The following is a 14,310-nucleotide window of genomic DNA, read 5'->3' as shown; positions in this document are numbered from 1 at the left end:
GCTGGTTTTGAACTCTTTTTTTTTTTTTTTTTTGAGATGGAGTCTAGCTCTGTCGCCCAGGCTGGAGTGCAGTGGCGCGATCTCTGCTCACTGCAAGCTCCGCCTCCCGGGTTTACGCCATTCTCCTGCCTCAGCCTCCTGAGTAGCTGGGACTACAGACGCCCGCCACCTCGCCCGGCTAGTTTTTTGTAATTTTTAGTAGAGACGGGGTTTCACCGTGTTAGCCAGGATGGTCTCGATCTCCTGACCTCGTGATCCGCCCGTCTCGGCCTCCCAAAGTGCTGGGATTACAGGCTTGAGCCACCGCGCCCGGCCGTTTTTGAACTCTTTAGCTCAGGCGATCCACCCGCCTTGGCTTCCCAAAGTGCTGGGATTACCGGTGTAAGCCACCATGCCTGGCCTCCACTCTTCTTTTTCTTTGTCATGTATAGAATCATGAACTTTTACAGCAAGAAGGAACTTTAAAGATCAATTACTCCCCTTATTATACATTTAAGGCCTTGAAGGTTGAATGGTTTGTCCAGGGTTACACAGAAAATTAAGTAGCAGAGCAGAGACTTAAATCCAGCTTTATCATTTTCCGTTTTTCCTATCATTCAGTCTCCATGGAAGAAGAAGATTCTACAATTTTTCATCTTGGAACAGTATTTCTTTTTTCTTTCGAGACAAGGTCTTGCACTGTTGCCCAAGCTGGAATGCAGTAGTGCAATTGTTGCTCACTACAGTTGTGAACTCCTGGGCTCATGTGATCCTTTCACCTCAGCCTCCCAAGTAGCTAGGACTACAATGAGCGCATGCCACCACATCCGGCTATTTTTAAATTTTTTTTTTATAGAGATGATATCTTGCCATGTTGCCCAGGCTACTCTCAAACTCCTGGCCTCAAGTGATCTTCCCACCTCGGCCTCCCAAAATGCTGAGGTTACAGGCGTGCGTGAGCCACCATGCCTGGCCTTGAGCCATATTTCATTTGTGCTTTTCTGGCAGAGAACTTGTTGCTTCCTTATTTGAAAGTAGCCTTCGCACCGCCGCACTCCAGCCTGGGCGACAGAGCGAGACTCCATCTGAAAAAAAAAGAAGAAAGTAGCCTCAGCTGAGTGTCTTCTCCAGTAATAACCAGTGTAATGCTTGCTATTCTAGGAGCCATGTCTGACCAGGACGTTTGGAAGATCATATCCATGCTGGAGGCTCTTGTGAGGAGATGAGTTGGTAAAGAGAGAGGCCGGGATGAAGATGCTGCCAGGAGTGGGCGTGTTTGGGACTGGCAGTTCCGCCCGAGTTCTGGTCCCGCTGCTGAGGGCAGAAGGGTTCACTGTTGAGGCCCTGTGGGGGAAGACTGAGGAGGAGGCGAAGCAGCTTGCTGAGGAGATGAACATCGCCTTCTATACCAGCCGGACTGATGACATCTTGCTGCATCAAGACGTGGATCTGGTGTGCATCAGCATCCCCCCTCCACTCACCCGGCAGATATCCGTGAAGGCTCTAGGTACGCCCAGCAGGCCACGGCAGGGGCAGATCGTGTCTCCCTCTGGGCAGTCCTCGGAGGGTCACACCCCTCCTCTGAGCTCTCCTTCCTAGGCTCGCATCTGCAGGGAGGAGAACTCTGGGACATCACTTGTCCCTGAAGCAGTGCTTGGGGAGGGCATATTGGGAGTTCTTATAACTATAGGAGAAAAAAGACATAGCCTAACCTACCTCCCATCTATAAATCCCTGAACGGAAATTAAGGAAGTATTATAAGAGACAGCCATCAAGGGGCTGGAGATGGTTGCCTCTCAGGCAACATAAACTTTGAGGTTTATGTGAAGTTAGAGGTCCGAGCCCTGGGTGCCGGGGAATTGGTTGTGACTGGTGTGTTTGTTCTCCCATTTCTGGGGCACACAGCACCACAGGAAGGAGAGGCTGTGTAGCAAGGCTACCATTTCCCATGTTTTGTCAGTGTTTGACTATAGTGAGCACACACCCTTCCTGCCAAATTGCAGTTTTGTATTGCCAGAGGACAGAAAGGCTCTGACAGCATTGGCTTCCCTGACAAGATCGGTTGACAGCCTGCTCACATGACATCTCCACTCCCTTGGGAAGTTTTGGCTTGGTAACCTCCTGTCCCTGGCTGGGCGTGGCCTGCTGAGCTGTTCTCCTGCAGTTCCCATTGGTCTTCTGTTTCTAGTCAACTGGAGTCAACTTCTTCTCTTTATCTAATATAAATCAGAACCTAGTTTAGTAAGTAAACCAGTAAACATTCAGCCAGCAATTTTTATTTTATTTTATTTTAGTTTAGTTTGAGGCAGAGTTTCACCGTTGTTGCCCAGGCTGGAGTGCACTGGCACAATCCCGGTTCATTGCAACCTTCACCTCCTGGGTTCAAGTGATTCTCCTGCCTCAGCCTCCTGAGTAGCTGGGATTACAGGCACTTGCCACCATACTCAGCTAATTTTTTTATTTTTAGTAGAGACAGGGTTTCACTGTGTGAGCTGGGATGGTCTCGAACTCCTGACCTCAGGTGATCCATCCGCCTCGGCCTCTCAAAGTGCTGGGATTACAGGTGTGAGCCACCGTGCCCAGCATTTTTTTTTTCTTTTGAGACGTAGTCTCGCTCTGTCACCCAGGCTGGAGTACAGTGGTGCAATCTCCGCTCACTGCAAGCTCCGCCTCCCGGGTTCACACCATTCTCCTGCCTCAGCCTCCCGAGTAGCTGGGACTACAGCTGCCTGCCACCATGCCCAGCTAAATTTTCTGTATCTTTAATAGAGATAGGGTTTCACTGTGTGAGCTGGAATGGTCTCGATCTCCTGACCTCATGATCCGTCCGCCTTAGCTTCCCAAAGTGCTGGGATTACATGCCTCATCCCCGTAATCCCAGCCTCAGTTATTTTTTTAGTGCCTCCTATGTGCCAGTCACTGTCCTGATGTCATTTTGGACATTCAAAGCTGTGTTAGATTGGACCCCTCCCTGCCTTCAGATTTTATAGTCCAATTGAGGCAACTAGAAATAACACATATTACAAGGTAGATGACAGAAGACATAGTCACAATTCAAGTAGCATATACTTACTTGACTGAGTAACTGTTTTATGTGAGGTGATAGGAGCCAAGTGTCTCTTTGATGCAGCCGAAGATCTCTAGGTCCAGGAACTGGTGCCATGAGGCTGTCCTCCACTCTTCCTGACCACTGCCATGGTGGAAAACCTCAGGGTCTGCTACTTATCTTTCCCTCCTTCTGAGGAATGTCATACAAAGGTGTCTGTCACCTCTGGTCCTGTGGGTGGGAAAGGATAAATGTTCATTGAAGTGAGAAAGAACTTCAGTCTGTCTGGTTGTCAATTTGGAGCAAGTAAGTTTTGGCCTTATTTGTTTCTTCCAGAGAGCTCTCTCTGAGGATGTGTGACATTGGAGTTACTCATTCATTGGTCACCAAATACTTGTGAGGTCAGACGGTGGCTCCCAGATTGAATTCAGAAATAGACCTAAGTCAACACTTTAGCAGCAAGTTGGTTCAAGGGGAAGCAAGCCGCTATGGTCACTTGACTCCTTGCCATCCCTTGTGGCTTGAATGCAGGCTGGAAAGGTGAGGTGTGTCCAGAGCCAGAGCCCTGGAGGCTCTCAGTCTTCTTCCTGAATTTTAGGGTTCCCCACAGAGACCATTTCCAAGCTGTACAAGAGGAAGGAGAAAACCCCAGGGTTCTTTGGCAGCAAGCTTGCTTTTTTTCTGGTTCTTGGTACGCTCCACCAGCAGCATCATCACCTGGGGGTTTGTTAGAAATCTGAATTCTCAGCCGGGTGTGGCGGCTCACACCTTTAATCCCAGCACTTTGGGAGGCTGAGGCGGGCGGATCATGAGGCCAAGAGATTGAGACCATCATGGCCAACATGGTGAAACCCCGTCTCTATTAAAAATATAAAAATTAGGCCGGGCGCGGTGGCTCAAGCCTGTAATCCCAGCACTTTGGGAGGCCGAGACAGGCGGATCACGAGGTCAGGAGATCGAGACCATCCTGGCTAACACGGTGAAACCCCGTCTCTACTAAAAAATACAAAAAACTAGCCAGGCGAGGTGGCGGGCACCTGTAGTCCCAGCTACTCCGGAGGCTGAGGCAGGAGAATGGCGTAAACCCGGGAGGCGGAGCTTGCAGTGAGCTGAGATCCGGCCACTGCACTCCAGCCTGGGCGACAGAGCCAGACTCCGTCTCAAAAAAAAAAAAATATATATATATAAATTAGCTAGGTGTGGTGGAGGGCGCCTGTAGTCCCAGCTACTCAGGAGGCTGGGGTAGGAGAACCACTTGAACCCGGGAGGCAGAGATTGCAGTGAGCCGAGATCATGCCATTGCACTCCAGGCTGGGCGACAGAGCGAGATGCCATCTCAAAAAAAAAAAAAAATCTGAATTCTCAGCTAGGCAACATAGTGGGATCCCGTCTCTACAAAAAAAGTTTAAAAATTAGCCAGGCATGGTGGCAGATGACTGTGGTGCCAGCTACTCGGAAGGCTGAGGCAGAAGGATCGCTTGAGCCCAGGAGATAGAGGCTGCAGTGAGCAGTGATGATGCACTCCAGCTTGAGTGACAGAGTAAGACTGTCTCAAAGGCAAACAAAAAGAAATCTAAATTCTTAGGCCCCACTCCAAACCTACTGAATGTCTGGGATCCAGCTATCTGTGTCTGAACAAGCCTTGCAGGTGACTCTGGTGGACATTAAGGATTGAGAGCCACTGATCCAATCATTTTGAATTAAACTGAGGCCCAGGAACATTAAGGAATGACACCTTGGTTACATTTCACCAAGTCTTCGTGCTGTGATTTTTCTCTCCTTGCTAGAGCTTTATATTTTTACCTTACTTGTAAGGCCATGAGATAATTTCTTGCCCTTGTTGTTATTAGTTTTTCCTAAAATTAATGATTGAACTTACCTTCCAGAGATAGACTTTTCATATGACAGCTCTTTTTATGGCATCTTGTTTTCTGCTTTGGTCTTCATCTTCTACCTCCGATTTAATCCTTAAAGCTTTCCTGTCAATTTCTTAAAGGGGAGAGGGGAAGAGCCCTAATATATTTCATTCTTCAGTTCAGAAGTGGTTCAGGAAATTGTATTTTAAGTGCAAGGTGCCCCAGCATTTTTGCCACAGTTGAATGTTTTCTTAAGTCTGTCACCTTTAAAAGGTGGGCTTCTGTGCCCAATTCTTGGCACTTCTGTGGTTCATTAGAAAAACACTTTGCAGGCCAGGCGCAGTGGCTTATACCTGTAATCCCAGCACTTTGGGAGTCCGAGGCAGGCGGATCACGAGGTCAGGAGTTCGAGACTAGCCTGACCAACATAGTGAAACGTCATCTATACTAAAAATACAAAAATTAGCTGGGTGTGTTGGCGCATGCCTGTAATACCAGCTACTCAGGAGGCTGAGGCAGGAGAATCGCTTGAACCCAGGAGGCAGAGGTTGCAGTGAGCCGAGATCGCACCACTGTACTCCAGTCTGGGCGACAGAGCGAGACTCCATCTCAAAAAAATAAAAGAAGAAGAAAGCATTTTTGTAGAGACAGGATCTCACTATGTTGTTCAAACTGGCCTCAAACTCCTAACCTCAGGCAATCATCCTACTTTGGCCCCCGCAAAGTGCTGGAATTATAGGTAGGAGCCACTGTGCCCAGCAGATTTCAGCTTCTCTAATCTCTCCCTTGACTTCCTGGCAGGAAAGCTAGATAAACTCAGGTAGACATGTCTTTCATGGCTACCCAAAGACCCTGTACAACTAGCCCGCAGGAGCCTGTTTAACTCAAAATGTCCTTTCAGTCCCACACTGATACTATTGGGTCCTAAGTTTAAGCATGCTGTTGTTCAGGGTTGGGCGCGGTGCCTCACACCTCTAATCCAGCACTTTGGGAGGCCAAGGCAGGCAGATTGCTTGAACTCAGGAATTAAAGACCAGCCTGGGCAACATGATAAAACCCCATCTCTACCAAAAATACAAAAAATTAGCTGGGCACAGTGGTGTGCACCTGTGGTCCCAGCTTCTTGGGAGGCTGAGGTGGGAGGTTAGCTTGAGCCCAGGAGGCAGAGGTTGCAGTGAGCCAAGATTATACCACTGCAGTCCAGCCTGGGTAACAAAACGGGACCCCATCTAAAAAAACAAAAGCATACTATTTTTCAGGTTCAAGAAGAGAGGCCTTTCTCCCTTTCCTCACCTCTTGAGGCATGAAACAGGGATTCCTTATCCTAGTTTTATTACCACCAAACTCCTAGCAGTCATAAAAGTCCTTTTTCCTCTCAACCCACCTCCTCTTTGCCTCACACTGCAGTATCCACTCTGTCGCCAGCAGTGAGGCATTATAGCAGGAGGCTTCTGAGTTGGTCAGAGTGGCAGCTCTCAAATGGGGTGTCTGAGAACCTCATTTCCTCGTTACATCCCTCCCTGGTCAGCCATATGTGTTCAGCAGCCAAATGGCAGAATTCACCCCCAGAACTGTGATTGTCTTATCCCTAATGTGGAAGGCCCACAAGTGTGGAGAAGCACTGGAGACCCTCCAGAAGCAGTAGTGCTAGCAGTCAGGGGCTACTCTCCCTGCTGCGCCCCATGCAAAGCCTGGCCACCCTACCCCAGGTATGTGACACTTGGCTGGCCGTTCTTTATTGTCCTGCTAGCACCTGTTGAAAAGCTTCTTTTATTAAAGAAGAGCAGGGGATTGAAGTGTCATAAATTGAAGAGATTGAATGATGTCATAGACTACCGACCCACATGCCTTGTTCTTTGCTACAGAACTGAGGTTTGTAATCCTGGGAGTTCAGGCTAAGATGCCCATAAGTACGAATAACAGATGCTCTGTGGGGTTCTTCAGGGTCAAGTCGGCAGAGGTGGGGGTAGGAAGTGAGAGGAGCTGGAAGGTTGACATACAGAGGCACCAATTTGTCTCCTGTGGGCTTGGTCGGGATGTGAGCTACCAGGGGGCCAGGCTGGGCCTGACTCTCGGAGAGGCCTGATAAACAGTACATATGATAAAAACAACTCCTGTATATTCATTTTGATTTTGTTTGTTTTTTGTGACAGAATCTTGCTCTGTCATCCAGGCTGGAGTACAGTGGCTCAATCATAACTCACCACAGCCTCTAACTCCTGGACTCAAGTGATTCTTCCTACACCCTAGCCTCCTGTGTATCTGGTACTACAGCTGTGTACTGCCACACCTGTGAGCCATCTCACCCAGCCTGAAAATTTGATTTTCTAAAAAGACATTATAAAATCAACATGAGTTGGGCATGGTGGCTCATGACTGTAATCCTGGCACTTTGAGAGGCCAAGGCAGGAGGATCACCTGAGGCCAGGAGTTTGAGACCAGCCTTGGCCCTGTATTTACAAAAAATTTAAAAATCAGCTTGGCTGGGCGCGGTGGCTCAAGCCTGTAATCACAGCACTTTGGGAGGCCAAGGCGGGCGAATCATGAGATCAGGAGCTCGAGACCATCCTGGCTAATATGGTGAAACCCCGTCTCGGCCGGGCGCGGTGGCTGAAGCCTGTAATCCCAGCACTTTGGGAGGCCGAGACGGGCGGATCACGAGGTCAGAAGATCGAGACCATCCTGGCTAACATGGTGAAACCCCATCTCTACTAAAAAATACAAAAAATTAGCTGGGCGAGGTGGCAGGCGCCTGTAGTCCCAGCTTACTCGGGAGGCTGAGGCAGGAGAATGGTGTAAAGCCCGGAGGTGGAGCTTGCAGGGAGCTGAGATCCGGCCACTACACTCCAGCCTGGGCGACAGAGCAAGACTCCGTCTCAAAACAAAAAAAAAAAAAAACCCCGTCCCTACCAAAAAAAAAAATACAAAAAAATTAGCCAGCCATGGTGGTGCATGCCTGTAGTCCCAGCTACTCGGGAGGCTGAGGCAAGAGAATGGCGGGAGCCTGGGAGGCGGAGCTTGCAGTGAGCCGAGATTGCGGATTGCGTCATTGCACTCCAGCTTGGGTGACAGAGTCAGACTCCGTCTCAAAAAAAAAAATAAAAAAAAATCAGCTGGGTGTGCTGTCACACACCTATGGTCCTTGCTACTTGGAAAGCTGAGAGGAAGGCTCTGCTTGAGGCCAGACCAAGACTGCAGTGAACCAGAATCACTTCACTCCAGCCTAAGTGACAAAGCAAGACCCTGTCTCCTAAAAAGAGGAAGAAGAAACTAAATCAGATTTTCAAAATACAGAACATAGAAATTATTTACCTGGGGCTGACGCGATGGCTCACGCCTGTAATCCCAGCACTTTGGGAGGCCAAGGTGAGTGAATCACCTGAGGTCAGGAGTTCAAGACCAGCCTGGCCAACATGGTGAAACCCCGTCTCTACTAAAAATACAAAAAAATTATCTGGGCATGGTGGCAGGTGCCTGTAATCCCAGCTGTCTTGGGAGGCTGAGGCAGGAAAATGGCTTGAACCCGGGAGGCAGAGGTTGCAGAAACTACATGGAAAATGTAGTTTCTATGTGAGTCTATTTATTTATTTATTTATTTATTTATTTATTTATTTATTTATTTATTTGGGACAAAGTCTCATTCTGTTGCCCACGCTGGAGCATAGTGGCTTGATCATAGCTAACTGCAGCCCCAATCTCCTGGGCTCAAGGGATCCTCCTACCTCAGCCTCCCAAGTAGCTGGGACTACAGGTACATGCCACCATGCCTGGCTTATTTTTTATTTTTTTAAAATAGATACTAGGTCTTGCTATGTTGCCCAGGCTGATTTTGAACTCCTGAACTCAAGTGATCCTCCCACCTTGGCGTCCCAAAGTGCTGGGATTATAAGCGTGAACCACCATGCCCAGCCAAGTCTTAATATCCAAGTCGCGGTGGGCTTTTTTCCTCTGTATTTGTGACATTGGCTGAATCCCTCCCTTGATGATGGTAATAAAACGTACTGTTGACAGAGCTATGTACTGAGCCAGGTACTTTACATATACTGTTTTGGTTGACTTAGTCCTCCTTTTTTCCCTGTAACTGTAAAATCCTGCTTTACAGTTAACAGTAGTAAACAAAAACCCAGAGAAGTTTAGAAATTTCCCAGGTCATCTAGCAATGAAGTGAGAGAGCCAAGATTTGAGCATAGGAATTTCTGGCTCCAAAGCTTGAGTCCAGCACCAATAATTGACTCTTCCTGGGCAGTCAGTTGTCTTGGGGCCCATCCATCACGTGGGACATCGGCCACTTCTTTTTTTTTTTGAGACAGTTTCGCTCTTGTTGCCCAGGCTGGCGTGCAATGGCGCAACCTCAACTCATCGCAACCTTCACCTTCCGGGTTCAAGTGATTTTCCTGCCTCAGCCTCCCGAGTAGCTGGGATTACAGCATGTGCCACCACACTCGGCTAATTTTGTATTTTTAGTAGAGACAGGGTTTCTTCCTGTTGGTTAGGCTAGTCTCAAACTCCTGACCTCAGTTTATCTGCCCACCTCAGCCTCCCAAAGTGCTGCGATTATAGGCGTGAGCCACCATGCCCAGCCGAGACATCGGCCATTTCTATAAAGTTTTCTTAGTTTTTTGTTGTAAGATTTATTGTCTGTAGTTACTATTGTTTCTGCTGCAAGCTGGCCCCACCTGAATCTGTGTGGAAAAATTCCATCTTGGTCCATCAGGGTAAGCTGCACCCTGCAGTGAGCCATCAGAAATAATCTGTGTCTTTACTATTGCCCCATCTGAAAACATTCAGAAAATGTTCAGGGGCCTGAGGGAAGATGAACACCATGGTTATTGAAGATGCACAAACCTGGAGAAGGCACACTCTTGACTCGGTTACCCCAGGTCACAGGCATCCAGGCCTAAGGCTGCCGCTCCAACCAGGAAGTACCTGTGGAGTGCCAGAGTGGAGCCTGGATGGCCATGGAGGAGAAGCCCAGGTGCACACATTGCCCAAATGGGCTTCAACTAGAAGGGTAAGCACACGAATTAATCCAGACCAAGACTTGGTACTCTGTTTTCCACTTTGCATATAGGCTCTGTGTAATGCTTTCAGTCTCGTTTCCTAACCCAGCCCTGCCTTCTCAGCCCTTCAGCATTTTGTGATCATTGCCTCTCCCCAGTCACCAAGTCCTGCATAGCAGTTCCCATCTCTCATTCAGTGGCTACAGCAGGATGAACAGCTGAAAGACCACAGGAGGCAAAGAGATCAAAAAGAAGATTTTGGAGTGGCTAGGCATGGCAGCTCATGCCTTAATCCCAGTACTTTGGGAAGCCAAGGCAGGTGGATCACCTGAGGTCAGGAGTTGGAGACCAGCCTGGCCAACATGGTGAAACCCTGTCTCCACTAAAAATACAACAATTAGCCGGGTGTGGTGGTGGGTGCCTGTAATCCCAGCTACTCAGGAGGCTGAAGCAGGAGAACTGCTTGAACCCAGGAGGTGGAAGTTGTAGTGATCTGAGATCAAGCCACTGCACTCCAGCTTGGGCAACAGAGTGAGACTCCATCTCAATTAAAAAAAAAAAAAAGAAAATTTTGGAGGAGTGCACAGATCATGTATCAAGACCTTATGGGTGGGGCCTTTGTAAGGACTTCGGCTTTTATTCCGAGAAGCAATTGGACATTGGAGAGCTTTTTCGTGGGTTTTTGCCAGGGTGTTTATCCTTCCTGGCTTACTGTGACTTATAAACTTCTGTATGTGTCTAGTCCATACTGCTTTTTGGGCTTTCTAAGTTTTCTATTTAAGGTATTAGCACAGGATTTCCTTTGACTTGAACCACATGAAGCTTGTAGGAACACTGCAGGTGTTAGTGTCTCATGGCTGTTCATATCCTCACGAGCTTTCATCTTGAAACATGGAGCAGCATTCATCCCTTCAGTTTCCAGCTGCTCATCCTCTAGCACTCTCTTCAGGGCTTTGTCCAGCTTTGAGGTTTAGCTCTGGGTGCGTGTTGACTGCAGCGTACCCAGAATGGGTGTGAGGGCAAAAAGGGTATTCTCACTTCCTTCCCGTCCTACCAGAGCCAAGCATTTTCTAGCCTTGGGCCACTCTAACTTGTTGGACCAGTGTTTTCAGAAAACAATCTGCAGGGACTCTTAGGGCGCTCTCTGGAGTTATGACTAAGAGTGGGAGTTATGACTAGCCCATCCCCTAGAAAATAGGTTAGATTCCCTTGCCCCCAAGCTGACGACCTAATAAATACCTGACAGCATAGAGACACATCCATGAAGTGTGCCAACCTCTCTAGCCCACCTGTATTATTCAGGGTTCTCCAGAGAAACAGAACCAATAGGGTGTTTAAGAGAGAGATTTATTTGAAGAAATTTGGGGCCAGGCATGGCGGCTAACACCTGTAATCTCAGCACTTTGGGAGGCCAAGGCAGGAGGATCACTTGGGCCCAGGAGTTCTAGACCAGCCTATGCAACAGAGGGAGACCCCATGTCTACAAAAAAAATTTAAAATTAGCCAGATGTGGTGGTACACACCTGTGGTCCCAGTTACTCACGAGGCCAAAGTGGAGGATCGCTTGAGGCCAGGAGTTTTGAGACTATCCTGGGCAACATAGCAGACCCCACCTCTACAAAAAAAAAAACAAAAAAATTAGTTCATGCAGTTGTGAGGCAGACAAGTCCAGAATCCTCAGGGCAGGTGGACATGCTGGAGATTCCTCCTTGGAACTTTGAGATTTCCTGTTGTGTGCTATTGTTAGGTATTGGGAAGAATGTGGTTTGCGAGAAGGCAGCAACATCGGTGGATGCCTTCCGGATGGTGACAGCCTCGCGCTACTACCCACAGCTCATGAGCCTGGTAGGGAATGTGCTGCGCTTCCTGCCTGCCTTCGTGCGCATGAAGCAGCTGATCTCGGAGCACTACGTGGGAGCGGTGATGATCTGCGATGCCCGCATCTACTCAGGCAGCCTGCTGAGCCCCAGCTATGGCTGGATCTGTGATGAGCTCATGGGCGGCGGGGGCCTGCACACCATGGGGACCTACATTGTGGACCTGCTGACCCACCTGACCGGCCGGAGAGCCGAGAAGGTGCACGGGCTGCTCAAGACATTTGTGAGGCAGAACGCTGCCATCCGTGGCATCCGGCATGTCACCAGCGATGACTTCTGTTTCTTCCAAATGCTCATGGGTGGGGGTGTGTGTAGCACAGTGACACTCAACTTCAACATGCCGGGCGCCTTTGTGCATGAAGTCATGGTGGTAGGCTCTGCAGGACGCCTCGTCGCCCGGGGAGCTGACCTCTATGGGCAGAAGAACTCTGCCACGCAAGAGGAGCTGCTGTTGAGGGACTCGCTGGCCGTGGGTGCGGGGCTGCCTGAACAGGGGCCCCAGGACGTCCCGCTGCTGTACCTGAAGGGCATGGTCTACATGGTGCAGGCCTTGCGCCAGTCCTTCCAGGGGCAGGGCGACTGCCGAACCTGGGACCGCACCCCTGTCTCCATGGCTGCATCCTTCGAGGATGGGCTGTACATGCAGAGCGTGGTGGATGCCATCAAGAGGTCGAGCCGATCTGGGGAGTGGGAGGCTGTGGAGGTGCTGACGGAGGAGCCCGACACCAACCAGAACTTGTGTGAGGCACTTCAGCGGAACAACCTATGAACCTGCACCTGGGCTTCTTGCCACAGGGCAGAGGGACCAGGGAGGGGAACAGCAGCCAGATGTGACAGGGGCTTGGCCCTAGCAGAGATGGTGTCTTTCATTTAATGAGTCTGGGTGAAGCCAGAGGTGGCCCTGGGACTTCACCCCTTCCAGCAACTCACCTGCTCCTCAGACTTGCAGGGTGGCAAATGTTCTTGTTGGCCAGGTTACCACAGTGTGCACAGGGCAGAGCTGCCGCCGGGCCTCCTCATGGCGATGCCAGTGAGTGGGACTCGGAAAGGCTCACCCTGGTGAGCCCTTCAGCCTGATCCGCAGTCCTAACGGTGAGAAAGCACTAATAGGGCCAGCTCGGCTGAGGCCCGAGGAGAAATGATGAGAAGTTTCGTTTTCTTCTTGGGCTGGGACATCTCAGGAACAGTGAGGGCAACAAGCTGTCCCTCAGGGACCCTCACCTGCCCTCCCATGTGACCAGGCCCTTCCCAGGTGGGGACTGGGGCTTGCTTTATTAAGTGAGCTCTCAGGCTTTTGAAGTAGGACAGAGGGCCCTGATTTGGCAGAGAGGAGGCAAGGGAGGGCTTTAGAACATCTGAGAAATGTTAATAAATAATTGAGAAAATAGGACATGGCATGTGGTTTTTGTTTGGTAGGTTGGGTTTCTTTAATACTGAAAGACTTGTTTCTTGCTGTAGGGGGTTTTTCTCTTTATTCATTGCTCCACAGCAGCTTGGAGCCAGCCGTGGGTCATCACCGTCAACTGTGCCACACGGGCTGCTGCCCCTGCCAGCCCTCATCTCCTGCCTCTTCCCTCATAGCCAAATCCCAGGAGCCTCCGAAGAAAAGATTTCCTGAGAGAACAGGAGTCAGGACTTCCTCATGGGCTGCTGCTGCGCCTGCCGTCTCAGCAGATACCGGGAGAGTTTGGGACCTCACTGGGCTGGAGGTCAGGAGGGGTCTGTTCTTAATGTCACGGTGTTGGCTGCCAGAGTGCCCTTGAGGTGGCGGGGAGGAGTGGTTTCAGGGAGGTGGCACAGGGTTTGAAGTAGGAGGAAGAGCTCCAGGCATGCCCCATGGAGCAGCTGTGGCTGGACCTGAGGGCCAGTCACCCACTGTGCTCTTGACTGTGCTCTGCAGAGGGCCAGCCTTCTACCACCTCCAGAAGCTAGGGTGGGGAGTGGTGTTGAGAAAGGACACGCCCTCCCCATTGCTTCTTTGACCAGCCTGCCAGGCTCATTCAGCCTGGACCGAGTTCTGTTCCCTTCTCTAACCTTCCGCCCACTTCCCTGCCCTGGGCTCCTTGCCAGAAAAGCCCAGGGAGGGCTTCCTTTTCCTCTTGGCACCTCTTCTAGAAGTCACCAGGCTTGTTTTCCTGTTGTGTACTGGATTCAGATATCCTTGTGAGGGTTGGAGTGTGCCTACTGCATGCTGACCCTCAGGGCAAACATGTATGTTATTATTTCACTTAATCTCCAAACCACTCTCTGACGGTAAATATTCCCATCATTCAGATCATAAAATGGAGGCACAGAGGGCAAAGCTACTTGCCTTCTGTAGGTTGTCCATGATGGAGCTGGGAGCCTGGTCAGGACCATGTAACCACAGAGCCTGACCTTGAACCACACTTCCTCCCAGCACTTGGGACTCTTCACACCCGAGGGCCCAGCATTGCCTCTGCTTGATGCAGGAGCCTCGGCCTGGCCTGAACTAGGAAGTGAAATGCAGACAGCACCCACCACCAGGCAGGACACTGAAGATTAAAGGGGAGGCTGCCCCCTTGTCCCTGGGA

General features: G+C 49.9%; 1 protein-coding gene across 2 annotated transcripts in view; it reads left to right on the top strand.

Annotated features, from left to right (window-relative positions):
• The window catches only part of GFOD2 (glucose-fructose oxidoreductase domain containing 2), a 55,767-nt gene extending 42,619 nt beyond the window's left edge, over positions 1-13,148 (top strand). For both annotated transcript variants that reach the window (XM_023210190.1, XM_023210191.2), the window contains 2 exons: positions 1,141-1,486; positions 11,629-13,148. In XM_023210190.1, the coding sequence (XP_023065958.1) occupies positions 1,228-1,486; positions 11,629-12,527 (1,158 nt within the window). In that variant the 5' untranslated portion in view covers positions 1,141-1,227 and the 3' untranslated portion in view covers positions 12,528-13,148. The remainder of the gene's footprint in view (positions 1-1,140; positions 1,487-11,628) is intronic.
• The last annotated feature ends 1,162 nt before the right edge of the window (positions 13,149-14,310 follow it).

Source organism: Piliocolobus tephrosceles, chromosome 17 (assembly GCF_002776525.5).
Source record: "Piliocolobus tephrosceles isolate RC106 chromosome 17, ASM277652v3, whole genome shotgun sequence".
In the NCBI taxonomy this organism is placed as follows: Eukaryota; Metazoa; Chordata; class Mammalia; order Primates; family Cercopithecidae; genus Piliocolobus; species Piliocolobus tephrosceles.
The sequence above is the reverse complement of the archived record's forward strand: the minus strand, read 5'-3'. Positions and strand labels throughout refer to the sequence as shown.